Here is a 15963-nt window from a genome sequence, read left to right as displayed (position 1 = left end):
ACGTAGGCAGGCGGGCCGGGGGAGATGCGGTGGGAACCCTCGGGCGCTCGGCGGCGACCCCTGGGCACGCGGTGACTCCAGCGCGGTCTGACCCTTGGGGACCGCGCAGGGAGGGGCCCGGTACCGCCCTCTGCTGGCCGCCCCTAGAACAGCAAGGCTGGGGATTAGGGACGCTTCAGTTGCTATGGTTATGCAGGTGACACTAGAAACTCCTTCCAGTCAAAGCGAGCACACACAGACCTCTTAATGGAGGGTAATTTTCAAAAGCATAAAAACAACAAAACAGGTACAATCACAACTCTCGTACGACTATAAAAATGAACCGCTAAAAATAAAAAAATTAAAAAATTAAAAAAAATTAAAAAAAATTAAAAAAAAATAAAAAAAAAATGAACCGCTTTTCGGCTCCTCAATGAAAGAACGGAGGAGATGCTACTACCAGGTCAAAGGAGAAATCAAAGGAATATTGATGTGATATTGATCACGATTATTGACGTGAATGTGTAAATAGGGGTAAAACTGGCTTTTCCGCTGGGGGCAGCGGGCTGGGGAGGAAGGAGATGTCCAATCAGGAGACGCAATTAATTTGCATGTCTATAGACACGAATTATTTTCTATCGTTTGGTTCTACAGTTTGCAGAGTCCTTGGATCAGAACCGGATGATGCAGAAGGGTATTCCAAAATTTCCCTTTGAAGCACAGATTTTTCTACAACCTTTTTCTTTTTAAAGATTTTTTTAACTTGTTTATTAATGAGAGATACAGAAAACGGGGGGAGGCAGAGACACAGGCAGAGGGAGAAGCAGGCTCCATGCAGGGAGCCCGACGTGGGACTCGGGACTGGACCCCAGGTCTCCAGGATCACACCGTGGGCTGAAGGCGGCGCTAAACCGCTGAACCACCGGAGCTGCCCTTCTGTCTTTTTTTTTTTTTTTTTTTTTTTTTTTCCAGGGAGATTTTGCCAACTTTGAGTGCAAACACAGGGCCAGACTCCCAAGTTACACACACCTTTAAAATCTCACCCTTGTTCAAAGCCCAAAGTCTCCTGCTTCTGGCCATCTTTCCTTAGGGTGGGAATGGGGTCCTTCACATGTGGGCTCACAGATCTGTGAGAATGTGCTGAAAGACCCCCACATCCTCCCTAGAAGCCTGCACGTGCCCACATGTATTTGCAATTGATTTCCCATATTGGGCTTAGGATGAGCCCCAGGGGGCGCTCCCTCTTTTACGTGGAAGGGGTTCCTTCTTAAGGACCATACTGGACCATACATTCATTCATTCAGACAGCTCCCCTCTCAGGAACCACAGCCTCTCCCTGCCCCCAACCAGCTTTCAGCTTAGGTTGGGGGCAAGGAGATGAAGAGAGAATGTGTAACTAGGTATAGATAAACCTGAATTCCTTAAATCATGCGTAAGGCCCTATGTGTCTGTTATACACACACACACACACACACACACACACACACATGCACACACATGCACCCCTCATCTGTTCCTACTCCAGCTTCTTCACTGTGTTCCAACCATGAAGAATTATGGAATTCCTCAGAAGCCTCCAAGCACAAGCCCAAAATGCATGTTTAGCGTCTCTTCCTTATGACCACCGAGCTCTCCCCTCAAATAGTTATCCAGTCTCTCCTCTCCTCAGTCTCTGCCCTCCTTAGGCGTGTCTTTCAGGGGAAACTATACATCATCTTTATCACTGAGGCCTTTCCAGAATACTCTACATAACACAGCAACACCCTAGAAAAACACACACGTTCTACCCCTCTTTCTGGCTTTGTGTTTTTTCTCACACATTGCGTTCCTTGTGACACACCATTCTTCTTTTTTTTTTTTTTTTCAATCTTCTGACACTTACCAGATGAGATGCTCCAAACAGAGATTTGGCATGTTTAGCTTACTTACTGCTACATCTCTAACTTCTGAAATCATAGAGGCAACAACTAGATGCTCAGTATTTATCAGTTGAGTAGATGGATGTATTTGCATTCTCCAGCATGGTATTGTAGTACACCCTTGCAGGGCACAGTATTGGCTGACTCCTCATCACTCTACTTTTGCCTCTTCGAACTGACAATAGGTCCAATCTCAGGATCTCCCAATTAGTTTAAGCCAGTGGCTCTCAAACTTCAGCATGCGTGGGAATCACCCGGAGGGCTTATTAGACACAGATGGCTGGGCCACTCACTCTAGAGATGCCAATTCAGTAGATTGCTGGTGGGCACAAGAATTGACATTTGTAGCAAATGCTCAGGTGGTGCCAGACTTAAAAGAATCACACATGGGCCCTGCCATGCCCTGCTTGCTGGGATTGTTTCAGAAAGCCAGGAGTCAGCTACTCAAGTACAGTTCCTCCCCCCCCCCCCGCCCCGCCCCCGGCTATATGGTCTTAGGTCTAAATGGGCACATACCCATGTTGACCTAGTCTCCTTGAAAGCAAGAACTTCTACTGAAAAACTGAGAGATAGCAATTTTTTCTCCTACTAGGCAGGAGCCAGGACTGCAGCCGTAGATGTGGATACATGTCCCTTCCTCCTTCATCAGTTCTTTGGCTGGCCTAATAATCCAATTGACAGATTCACACGAGAAAAACAAGTTTAACCTCCTAGTACAGGAGCCCCATAAAAACATGAGACTCAAAGAACTGAGCAAAGCAGACAGCTTTGTACCTTTCAGACAAAGAAACAATAAATCTGTGAAGAACTGACAAGACAAACATAGCAAACATACTTTGTTATTCTCAATTTGATTTTTCTCTCTATCCCTATTGATAAAGACTCTGCAGGGGAGGAAAACAACTTTTCTCCTATTCTTCATTGCTCTTGGCTGAAGACACCCCTCTCCCCATACAAAAGAGATGAACAAGAAAAAACGGGCAAGTTTAATGACAAGTACACCTGCTGAATACATAGGAGAGACCCGTACTTAGAAAAGCCCCCCAGAATGGCCCAAGCCACCCATTTAAATACCATCTTCAGCTAAAGATGTTGGGTGAGAGTGGGAAAGAGGCAGTTGTAGGAAGTTACCAGGCAAGGCACAGTGAAGTTGTTACACAGATTTAAGTCTGGTGCCTTCTTCCTTGATAGAATTGCTAGTAATTTGGAGTTATCACTCTCTTCCCAGTATAAAGAGGGAGTCACCCATGCAAAAGGAGATTTCTCTTCTAAATGTAAATTGCCTTTACAAAACGCTGACTTCTGCTCTGTTTTTAGTTTCTGGGTCTGCTTTTTCTCAAAAAAAAAAAAAAAAACACAAAAATCAGTTGATTTGGTATGGATTATTCTACTATCCCTCAACTGCGGTTTTCTTTTTAACAGCCCTAAATTCCCTATTTCTAGTGATAATTTTATATTCTACTTTCTGGTACAGGGAGGGTACCTTGCACATGGGAGACTTAAGTCCTGTTTTCAGGGAGACAAGCAGGGTCAGACTATCCTTGCACTGGTTGTTTCTCAAGTATCTTTAATTTCGAAAAAAAAAATGTGTCAAAGTGGTGAATTTTGGAGTGGCATGTTCTGCTCTCCTTCACATCATTCCCACAGACTCGAGGAAAGAATATCTGGAAACCAGAATTAGTTCTGACTCCTCTCTCTTACAGGCATGTCTAATCTATCAGTAGACAGTGCCAGCTCTTATTTCAAAATACATTATTAAAAAGAAAACCACGGGCCCCAAATGGTGGCCTTTAGGCCAAGTCACCAAACCTGGACTTAATACCGAACCCAACTGCAGTTTTGACCTCCCCCAGAAATGCATTCTCACCCAATCAATCAGGAACTTTCTGGTCAGCACCAGTGAGGTATTCTGGGGCCTGGGACTGCTCCATTCCTGACCCCAAAGCAAAATAAAGTAATTTTCAGGATAGAACTCTCTGCTTTTCCCCTTAAGGAACTTGCCTGAAACAATATTTTCTTTTGCTTAATAACTTACCTAGCCCACCCTCGTTCCTGTAGAAGCCTCCCATTTTGTACACCTCCCCAGAACTCCCATCGACTTGGCCGGCAGGATGCTGCCCAATCCATGAATCACTTAATAAAGCCAATTTGACTGTTTAAAAAGCAACCTCCACAGGCCCCAAATGCCATCACTGAGGTTAAAGGCCCAAGTCTGGAAACCAAGACGTAATACCTAATCTAATTGCAATTTTACTCTCCAGGAACATAACCTTTGACCAGTTAACATGGGATTACCTGGTCAATACCAGGGAATTTACTGATAGATTCCCTTCCACTCCCCTTAGGAGGGCGCCCTTGCCTAAACAATGCATTACTTGCTAATAAATTCCTTTAATGGCCTCTCTCCACCTTTATAAACCTTTCTTTAGTTTTCTTTTAATTTAAAGTTTAGTTAACATACAGTGTGATATTGGTTTCTGGAGAATTCTGGAGAATCACTAGAATTTAGTGATTCATCACTTACATACAACATCCAGTGCTCATCACAACAGTTGCCTCCTTAATGCCCATCACCCACTTAGACCATCCCACACCCACCTCCCTCCATCACCCCTCAGTTTGTTATCTATTGCTAAGAGTCTCTTATGACATGTTTCCCTCTCTTCATCTCCCCCTTCCCATATGTTCATCTGTTTTCTTTTTTTTTTTTTTAAGATTTTATTTATTTATTCATGAGAGACACAGAGAGAGAGAGAGGCAGAGACACAGGCAGAGGGAGAAGCAGGCTCCCCGCGGGAAGCCCAATGTGGAACTCGATCCCAGGACCCCAGGATCACACCTTGAGCCGAGAACAGATGCTCAAACTCTGACCCACCCAGGCATCCCTGTTCATCTGTTTTCTTACTTAAATTCCACATATTAGTGAAATCATATGGTCTTTGTCTTTCTCTGACTTATTTCGCTGAGCATAATACACTCTAATTCCATCCACGCCATTGCAAATGGCAAGATTTCTTTCTTTTTGATGGCTGAGTAATATTCCATTGTGCATATAAACCACATCTTCTTTTTCCATTCATCAGTCAATGACATTTGGGTGTCAATGACATTTGGGTGTTCTCTGTAGTTTGGCTATTGCTGATAATGCTGCTATAGACATCGGGGTGCATGTATCCCTTTGAATCAGTATTTTTCTATCCTTTGGGTACCTGGTAGTGCAATTGCTGGGTCATAGAGTAGCTCTATTTTTAAGTTTTTGAGAACCTTCATACTGTTTTCCAGAGTGGCTGCACCAGTTTACATACCTACCAACAGTGCAAGAGGGTTCCCCTTTCTCTGCATCCTCATCGATACCTGTTGTTTCTTGTGTGGTTAATTTTAGCCATTCTGACTGCTGTGAATTGCTATCTCATTGCAGTTTTGATTTGCATTTCCCCAATAATCAGTGATGTTGAGGATCTTTTCATGTGTCTGTTAGCCATTGGGCTGTCTTCTTAGGAAAAGTGTCAATTCATGTCTTCTACCCATTTCTTAACTGGGTTAAGAACAAAAACTTAAAAACTTATTTGTTTTGGGGGGGTTCAGTTTTGTAAGTTCTTTATACATTTTGGATGCTAACCCTTTATCAGATATGTCCTTTGCAAATATCTTCTCCCACTCCACAGGTTATCTGTTAGTTTTGTTGATTGTTTCCTTTGCTGTGCATAAGTTTTTTTTATCTTGATGAAGTCCTAATACTTCATTTTTACTTTTGAAAAACCTTTCTTTAATTTAGCTCAGTGGAGCTCTACCTGCTAGATGGGATGCTGCCCAATTCACGACTTATCTGATGAAGCTAATTAGATCTTCATATTTATTCCGCTGAATTTTTATCATTTAACAATACCCAGAATTTCACCACTGCTCACCACCTCCTCTATCATTACAACCTGGTCCATGCAACTAGCATCTCTTACCTCGATTATTACAAATGCTGCTAATGCTCTCCTTCTGCCCTGTTGGTATTATTGTCCCTCCTCTATTCAAATTGTCTTACCCATCATAAAAAACAAATCCTACAGTGACCCATCCTTCCTGTAGGGGAGGAAACTTTTCCTCTACTCTCTTAAATTCAGTTGCTGGGACGTGTCAACTAAACTGATGAAAGACATTAATGGGAGAAAAAGCATACTGATTTTATTTTCAACTTTATGTGTATGGGTACTCCACGGGAAAGAAATAAAAAATCCAAGGAAGCCGTTAGACTTGGAAGCTGATATTCTATTTTACCAAAGAGTGAAAAATTGTGGAGAAATGACCTGACAAAGGACAAAGGGGTTTAGCTTCTGGGAGCATGAATTGAGGGAAGGAAATATGTAAGGAAATTAATATAAGAGAAGGCTTATGTTAGTAAGGTTTGTTTGTACAGACTCACCTTGGTGCCAACTTTCCATCTGCCTCATATCTATAAACATTCTCCAGAGAAGGGATTTCTGGCAGTCATCATTTCTCAGAATTTTCTGCTTTCTGTCACATAAGGAGGCTCCAAGAAGGTTTCTTTCTGCCTCTTTTGAGTCTTAATTGCCTTCAGCTGAAAATAATCTATATGCTAATATGGCATATGTTGGCTGGCACATTCTGATCCTCTCCATACCTCAACCTCTAATCTGTCTCCCATGCCTCTCTCCCTTATTCACTTCACCACGGCCTCACTGCTGTGCTATATGCAGGATAGGAAAAATCATTTCCCTCTGTTAATCTTAAAAATATAACTGCCAGTTATTTTACCAGCGAAAATAGATTCACTGAGCCATAGCCAGAGACTTGCAATCTGGGACAGTCAAAGCCATAGGCAAAGGAGATGAACACACTTTCTTAGAGGATCAGGGGAACTGGGAAAAGCTGTGCTAAACTAAAAGTCCATTGGAGCAAACAGATTTCAAAGTGTCCTGGCTTTTCATTGGCTGAATTATGATAGTGTCTCATTGGGCTCTTAGGGGTGGAGCGCGGTAAAGCAGCATCCACCCTCAAGGTCTATGTCTTTCTATTGCATCTGCAACTGACAGCGCTGAGCATGAGAGCTCCCTCACCTGGCCTTCTGACTCCATTGAAGATATTTCCTTTTATTAATTTTCATAGCTTCTACCCTTCTAGGTTCTTGGCTGAGACACCACTGTAATAAAGGTAGATTAACAGGAGAAAAATAAACAAGCATACTAACATGGATACCTCCTGTATACTTGGGAGAGACCCAGGAGAACCTGGTCTCAAGTCACTGCCTTTAAATACGTCTCCAGCTAAAGACATGATCCATGTTTGGGACCCAGAGGGGAGGCAGTCCTGGGAAATTTTCAGGCAATGTAAACAAGCATATGGTTGTTATGCAGATTTAAGTTTGTGCCTTCTCCACTGATCAATGTTTCTAGAGATTGATCATTCTGCTTTTCAAGGTACAGAGAGGGTATGACTTGAAAGGACAATTCTTGCCTCCTGTGGATCTAGGAAGTGGCTGCAAACCTCCTTGCAAGTCTCCCCGTTCTGGTGAGACTTCAGAAACTAGAGGCCATAGAGCAAGGCTGAGCGTGGGGACGGTGACGCTGACACTCTTACAGGGACAATCCAGTGAGAATCAGGTCTGTTGTAAAAATGTGGAGGAAATGTTTGCCACCTCTTGGATGTTAAGTAGGAAGCTTCTCTAGGAGAGAGAGACATGGGCTCAAGGTCGAAGACAGTGCATTCACAAATGTGAAGGAGGCTCATCTAAGGAGGGAAGCTGATGGACAGGGAAGTGGAAATGAAAATCTCAGAGGTCAGGGAATATGCATCTTTGTCCTCAAAATTCCCAAGACCTTTCTTGGCCAGTGGTGACATTCAAAGTCTTGTCCCTGTGAAAGGATTTCTATCTAAAATGGAACTGGAGGATATGAAATGGAGACTCTCCTACAAACATCTTTAGAGGAAGGGAACATAAGCCCCTAGAGACTCATTTCCCATAAGTACATGATGTACAGAACACCAAGACTTATCTCCTGACCAATAAACAGCCTCAAGAATCTCACCCCACGGTGCCTGGATGGTGCTGTTGGTAAGCACCTGTGAGCTTTTTAAAATTTATTTCAGAGGAAGCCTGGGTGGCTCACTGGTTGAGTATCTGCCTCCAGCTCAGGGTGTGATCCTAGAGTCCCAGGATCCAGTCTTAGGATCAAGTCCCACATCGGGCTCCCTGCACAAAGCCGGCTTCTCCCTCTGCCTGTCTCTGCCTCCCTGCCCCCCCCCCCCCGTGTGTGTGTGTGTGTCATGAATAAATAAATAAAATCTTAAGAAAAATAAAATAAAATGTATTTTAAAGGGGGGAGGGAGAAGGAGGCTGCCCTCTGAGCAGGGAGCCCCATGTGTGACTGGATCCCAGGACCGGAAATCATGACATGACCTGAAGGGCAGACATTCAACTGACTGAGCCATCCAGGTGCCCCTTGATATAGTTTTTAAAAGGTGAATAACACTAGAGTCATACAGATAGTAATTAGACAATTGAATTTGTGTATTTGTGTGTAAGTTAAACACAGACATAATCACACTGTCATATTTACTATCTTACACTTATACCCACTCTTTACATTAGAAATATTATATTAGCACAAATATACATGCTTATTCAGTATACAGTATACCCCGCTTGTTGATGATTCTTAGTAGTGCGTCTTCCTTACTGGAAGGATGGCAGGTAAAGAAAATGCAAATCCACTGTTTGAAGTCCTTTTCTGGGAGAGAGCTAACAAGAGAAGTAAAAAGTCATCTCTACCCTGAAAGTCTTCCAGCTGGACCAAGAATTAAATCAATGGGAGACAGATTCACACAAGAGGGAAAAAAAACAACATCAAAAACCTACATTTTATTAAGTGCACCTAGAGGCCCAATTATGAAATTGAGGCCCTGAAGAAATGACCAAGGCAGGCAGCATTTATACATTTTAGACAAATTGACGATAAATCTGTGAGGATTTGACAGGACAAAGAAAACTTAACTTTGGGAGCTCAAATAGTGAGGAATTCTAAACAGAATCTGGGCTCAGGTAGTAATTAGGGAGATGTAACAAGAATTGCTTATACAGCCTTCTTGGCCCATCTCTGGTCAGAAAGCTGTCTCTCTATGTGCCCTGATACAGGGAGGTTAACTTTCTGGGAGATTCATTTTCTGCTTTCAGGGGAGAGAGGAGGGTCAGAGTGTCCTTGCACAGACTGCCTCTTAAGTAACTTTTATTTAAAATAATCAATATGACAAAGTGGCCCTCTTGGGGTGTCAGTGCTTTTGCCCTCCACATCTTGGTTCCGTAGAAGTATCTTAGTCTCACAATGTATCCCTTCAAAGGGGAGTCCGGGAAATGATGCCAATCATTGCATGCTTTATTGATGGTATGTTCCCACTTGTGACTTTATAGATCTCATTGCTGCTCATGTTCCCACTATCCTGTAGTATATAATATGAAGTAAATACCTCTGCATTAATTTATGTTCAATTTCATCCATTTATTTATGGCTTCTTTTATTTTTATTTCTGATTTCCATAGAATTATCAGTTATTATCAATTATGATTTCTCTCAGTTTGGTGTCACTTTTAATCTAAGAAGCCTATCATCTTTAAGTTCATACAAATTATTGATAAGTGCATATTCTGTTTTTTTAAGATTTTATTTATTTATTCATGAGAGACACAGAGAGAGAGAGGCAGAGACACGGGCAGAGGGAGAAGCAGGCTCCTCACAGGGAGCCCGATGTGGGACTGTATCCAGGGACCCCAGATCACGCCCCGAGCTGAAGGCAGGTGCTCAACCACTGAGCTACCCAGGTGTCCCATTAAGTCCATATTCTAGTAGGACAAGTGAATATAATTCATAGGACAACAGTGCTTTCCTTCCAGAGCGGTAGGGTTTTAGTAATCACCTTTTAAGGGAGGTTTTACAAGCAGATAGTGTAAATGCCACTTTTAGACAAGAGGCTTGATGACCCCTGAGCTGAATGCCAATAGGCTCATTCAAAATAGCCATAGGCCCTAACTAACCAACAACCTGGTTGGGCTACTTCCAACCAGGCACAGTTAATAAAAAAGGGAACATTCCATACATCCCTATACCTCCCTCATTCTGCCCTGTAATTGTGGGTCCTCAGGACTGCCTTGTGGCAGACAGTCTCTGCTTTGCTGTCCTGCCCTACTACTCCCTTGCAGTATATTCAATAAACTTCGTTCTGCCCTGGGTATATCCTTTCACTGCCGGTGCTGCTGGACTCCCATCCAATGGGGTCACCCCACAAATAGGAGCAAATAGGATTACTTTACCATCTTAGTCATTACCGCTCCATATTATACAAACTGTGAGAAGTGTGCAAATTCTACTCAGAAATCGAGATACGTTATATGTATATAACATTCTCTAACAATAACAGTCTAGTAAAATAGACTGTTAGTTTAGTATTTATTGTTCTAAATGAAACCAGAATGGATTCTAATTATTTATAGTATATAATTTAAATAATGTATTAAATACATCAACTTATATATTAAATATATCAACTAGTATATATATTAAATATTACTCATTATTTAAGGTAATAAGTGATATATTACATAAAATAATATATTAAATAATATGTATTTAGATAATAAATATATATCATATACTTATTAATATATTTTAATATAAATATATCCTTTAAAATAATCACAAACTGATAGTAAATATTTGTATATATATTTTGTATAAATTGTATTAAAGTTTGCCATTATATCATGTATTGAGTCAATTAGCAGCTCATCTTCAAAAACACAAAATGCCTCAATTTCCATCACTCTAATTTCACTGCTATTCTTCACAATTCTTTTAAAGGTCACTGACACCAAATTTGAGATCATATCAAAATTTATCTCTGGTAGTCCAGTATATATTTTTTATTTATTTATTTATTTTTTATTCATGAGAGACACACAGAGAGAGGCAGAGACACAGGCAGAGGGAGAAGGAGCCTGACATGAGACACGATCTCTAGTCTCCAGGATCACAACCTGGGCTGAAGGCGGCCCTAAACCACTGAGCCACCCAGGCTGCCCCCATATTATTTATTTAGACTTCAAAATACAACTGTATTTTCTTTGGGGAATTTCCTCTCATACTTTATTCTTTTAGTGTCTTGCTTCCATTCTCTTTTTTAATTACATCTCTCACCGATGGAGAAAAAAGATAGGAACTTAGCAAAATTTATTTATTTTAAATATTAGTCCAGCAGTCTTTAAAGTGTGGTCCCCTGATCAGCATTACCTAGGCATTCGTTAGACATGCAAATTTCTAGCCCCCTTGTCACCCAGACCTTAGAAAACCTGAGAGGTTTGGGAAATAGAAATGAAATAAATTTTCTATCAATGACATTTTATTTGAGGAAGATCACTATAATAGCTCTTTCTAAGAGTAGTGAGAATAAGGCAACTTGTAGACAATTAAATTATTAAAATGCATAAACCTCAAGTCTTTCAGAAGGCCTATCATTTGGGCATTCCTATTTCTTGATTAGGAAGATCTTCAGAATCAACCTCCTAAATGCTCCCTTTACATCTTTGTTTCTTAGTGTGTATATAAGGGGGTTCAACATGGGTGTGATGATTCCATAGAAGAGGGACACCATCTTCCCCCGGTCCTTTGAGTTGGGTGATGGTGGTTGCAGATACATGTAGATAGCAGTGCCATAAAACAGTGACACCACAATTAGATGGGAGCCACAGGTGCCAAACGCTTTTCGCCGGCCTTTGGCTGACTGAATCCTCAACACTGCTTGGACAATAAAACCATAAGATATAAGGATGAACGTTACAGGTATTAGAAGGAACAGCACACTGATAAAGAATAGTTCAGCCTCGTTTGCTGTTGTGTCTACACAGGACAACTTGAGCAGAGCAGGGACTTCACAAAAGAAGTGATCTACTTCTCTATGGCCACAGAGAGGCATCTGAAGGGTCCAGGTGGATTGCAACACTGAGTTGCCAAAGCCACTGAGCCAGGATGCAGCCGCCAGCTGGAGGCACAGCCTTTGGTGCATGATAACTGAGTAATAGAGAGGCCGACAAATAGCTACAAACCTATCAAAAGACATGACAGCCAAGAGAAGACATTCAGTGGAACCCAAGGCCAGGAAAATGAAGAGCTGGGCCACACAGCCACCATAACTAATCACCTTCCTGGTGCTGCATATGTTTACCAGCATCTGTGGAACTGTACTTGTGGTATAGCAAAGGTCCAGGAGCGACAGATTGGTAAGAAAAAAGTACATAGGGGTATGGAGTTTGGGGTCCAGATAAGACACAAGAATTATTGTCAGATTGCCAAAGATAGTCAAGATATAGGAAACCAGGAAGACCACAAAGAGTGGGAGCTCTAGCCATGGTCGATCTGAGAAACCTAAGAGGATGAACTCCTGTGGGATGCTTTCATTTACCTGGTTCATGTTAAATGGTTTAGCATTTTGTTCCCTGAAATATAAAAATTCAGTAAGTTAATAAATGCAAATAAATTTATTTACTGCCAGTTGGTAACAATCATTTTGTAAATAATTTACATAAATTATAGACCGGTGGTATTAAAAATGCAAAAAATGTATTGATAAAAATATAAATACCTTTCCAACTATTTCAAAAGTGTTTCTGTATTTGTAACAGTGTACTAACAAAATGAATTTCAAAATCTTTAAAGTGTATCATTAGTTGCTATATTCATGGAAGGTATCCTTTGAGCTTTTGTCATTTTGCAAGTTTGTTATTCTATTTCTTTCTGCCTCAATACCTACTAGTAGGTAGAAGTTGGCATAGTTCTGGGGCACGAGGGTGGCTCAGTGGGTTAATAGTCTGAGTTTTGGGGATCCCTGGGTGGCGCAGCGGTTTGGCGCCTGCCTTTGGCTCAGGGCGCGATCCTGGAGACCCAGGATCGAATCCCACGTCGGGCTCCCAGTGCATGGAGCCTGCTTCTCCCTCTGCCTGTGTCTCTGCCTCTCTCTCTCTCTCTCTCTCTATCATTTTTAAAAAAAAAGTCTGACTTCTGATTTTGGCTCAGGACTCAGGCTCAGGTCATGATCTCAGGATTATGAGATGAAGCCCAGCATCAGGATCCACATTCAAAGTCTGCTTAGTCTGCTTGAGATTCTCTTCCTTGCCTCTGCCCCTCCCTTGACTCACTCTTTTTTTTTCTTTTTTTTTTAAGATTTATTTATTTTTTATTCATGATAGACATAGAGAGAGAGAGAGAGGCAGGCAGAGACACAGGCAGAGGGAGAAGCAGGCTCCATGCAGGGAGCCCGACGCGGGGCTCGATCCCGAGACACCAGGATCGCGCCCTGGGCCAAAGGCAGGCGCTAAACCGCTGAGCCACCCAGGGATCCCCCTTGACTCACTCTTAAATAAGTAAATAAGTAAATAAATGAATAAAATCTTTAAAAAAAAAATGTTGGCATAGTTCTTGACATTGGAATTTATTCTAATTTCTCCTTAATGCCAATGAGATTCTTTGTTTGTGAAAATGAGTTAAAATTGTTTCAATCTCACCCTTCCCAATCTGAAAAAAAAAATGTAGACAGAATCCAACAAGTTATCAAACACAATTTAAGGATCTATATCCTTTTACTTTTCTTTTGAGGTTTATTTATTTATTTATTTATTTATTTATTTATTTGAGAGAGTGTGTGTGTTCAAGAGAGCACAAGCCAGGGAGAGGGAGTAGCAGGCTCCCACTGAGCAGGGAAGCCTACTCAGAACTCAATCCCCGAACCCTAGGATCACGACCTGGGCCAAAGGCAGACACTTAACTGACTGAGCCACCCAGGCACCCATCCTTTTACTTTTAAAAGCTCAGAATTCATACAGGATTTTTTTAATAATAAGGAACTTGAAATCTGACAGACCTGGGATCCTACCTTGCCAATGAGTCCCATTACCCTGGGAATGTTTTTTATCCTCGGATCTTCAGAGGATAAAATGATCCACAAATGATCTTCATTTGTGGTATGAAAATAATAATACTTTTCTAAGTTGTTTTGTTGTGAGGCACAGATGCACAACATTCAGTCTGGATGTTGTCCCCCAGAAACAGAGCAGTGTGGATAAAAGGAACTTTAGTGATTCTGGATCTCCGAGATGCTCAAAGAGGAATTACTTATGGTTTTTAGAACTTTAAATTTCCTAAGGTTACCCACTGAAAACTAGCTTCCCATTTCCTCCTTAACTCCAAACCATCAACCTAAATAACAGGGATTGTAGTAACCATCTGCTGGCATAGTGCCTGGTGCATAGAAACACAGAAATATTCCAGAAAGGATGGTAGTGATATAGAAACTCTGAGATGGACAGAAGCTACTCAGAGCCCCACATTTCCTGGAGGTGTGAATATGTCCATTCTACCTACTAAAAATGATTCATTCCAAAGAAAACAAGATTTTTGAAATTATTTCATTATTTTATCAATAACAGAATGTAAATTTTTCACTATTATTCTTGTTCATCAAAATGTTAGCAATGTGTGTTTTAACTTTGTTTTATGTATGCTATTACACTATTCCCCCCTAAATATCCTCTCTTGCTCTCAGTTGATAAAGTTGAAATATACAGTCACAGATATAGATATGAAATGATGTTCAAATGTATCTTTAAGTGAAAAAAGTTCACTTAAAGTTCACTTAACATTTATGTAGTATGATCACATTAATTAAAAAAGAAATTATATATATAATATAAATTTACATATATAATCACATACATTATATATAATATACACAGACACTACACAAGTACTACTATATGAATTAAAAGTTACCTTGAAGAACACAGGAGAAAGCATTACCCCTGGGAAATGGGGATGAGTTAAAGTAAAACAGGCCTTATGTGTGAGTTTAACTGTTTTTTGTTCTGATTTTAATAAGCAGACATTACTCTTGCGATATATTTTCTTAAATATTCCCACTTACCAATTTGCTCTCTATATTTTACTCTCAGACTGGCTTTGCTTTAGTTTGAGACTTTGATCTTCATGAGGGTACAAATTTTCATAAAAAAATTTTTTAACTGTTCATGCTTTCTTAACATTAAGTCTAATCTGCCAGGAGCTTCTCCAAAAGATGTGTGTGGGGGTGGAAGGAGGCGTATTTTGTATCTCATTGGCCAAAAAGTGTTTCCCAGGAATGGAAGGATCAGGCAAAATAGTAAAAATGGCACCAAGAAATACAGATTTCACATACTTGACAATTTCCTTGATTTCTACCACTGTTGAACAGATCTCTTTAAGTCCATATAATTGGGGGTGACTGAAATGCCTGTTTCCCTGGGACTGCTGAGTTCCCTCCTGCTGTCCTGACTCTAAGAAAGGAGCTTCCGTTCTCAGAAGTGTCCCTCTTTGACAAGGTGTAAATTCTCCTGCACTAGGATACCAAGGAGTGAAACAGGAGGTATGTCATCACCCAGGACAGGGGATGTCATTTTCTCCTTCACATAGGTCAGCGGCCCTCGCTGGCCAGCCCTAGACCTGATGTTTCTTTGAGAGCTCAGCCAGAGACGGTAACAGCCTTTTGTGCGGAAGATTACACGATGGAATTCTTTCTTAATCCACTGACCCCCCTCCTCTGAGATTCAGTACCTACAAGATAAACTGCTTTTATCATCAATATTATAACTTCCTTGTTTGTGCATTCTGTCCTATGTAACACTGTCCCAGGCTTTCTGTGGTCAGAAAGGGCACAAGGACAATTGGAATAGAGACGGAATAAGAACAAGGGCCAAGAAGTAATTATGAGAAGGAGCCTGATAGATTTCGGAGTACCAAATGCTTGTATTCTCCTTTACTCAATTTTTTTTTTACATGTTTCCTCATCTTCCAAACACATAGTAACCTCAAAGGTTTATCCACTCTTAAAAGCATATCTTTAGATTAAATAGTTGTAATATCATTTAGTATTTTTAGAAGGTTTCCTGCCCCCGCCCCGCCCTCCCCCCCGGGAAAAGCAGTTATTAGATGGACAATATTGCATGAATGAACACAAAGAAAACACCTTGAAACAATTTAAA

The 15963-nt window shown here is 41.0% G+C and overlaps 1 protein-coding gene across 1 annotated transcript; it reads right to left on the bottom strand.

Moving 5' to 3' along the window:
* Window positions 1-11423: 11423 nt before the first annotated feature.
* On the bottom strand, window positions 11424-12365 carry LOC140626134 (olfactory receptor 2B2). Its single transcript, XM_072813744.1, has one exon. It carries the CDS (start codon window positions 12363-12365, stop codon window positions 11424-11426), a length of 942 nt encoding a protein of 313 aa, XP_072669845.1.
* Window positions 12366-15963: the final 3598 nt, after the last annotated feature.

The sequence above is a fragment of the Canis lupus genome, chromosome 37, assembly GCF_048164855.1.
Source record: "Canis lupus baileyi chromosome 37, mCanLup2.hap1, whole genome shotgun sequence".
NCBI lineage: Eukaryota > Metazoa > Chordata > Mammalia > Carnivora > Canidae > Canis > Canis lupus.
The sequence above is the reverse complement of the archived record's forward strand: the minus strand, read 5'-3'. Positions and strand labels throughout refer to the sequence as shown.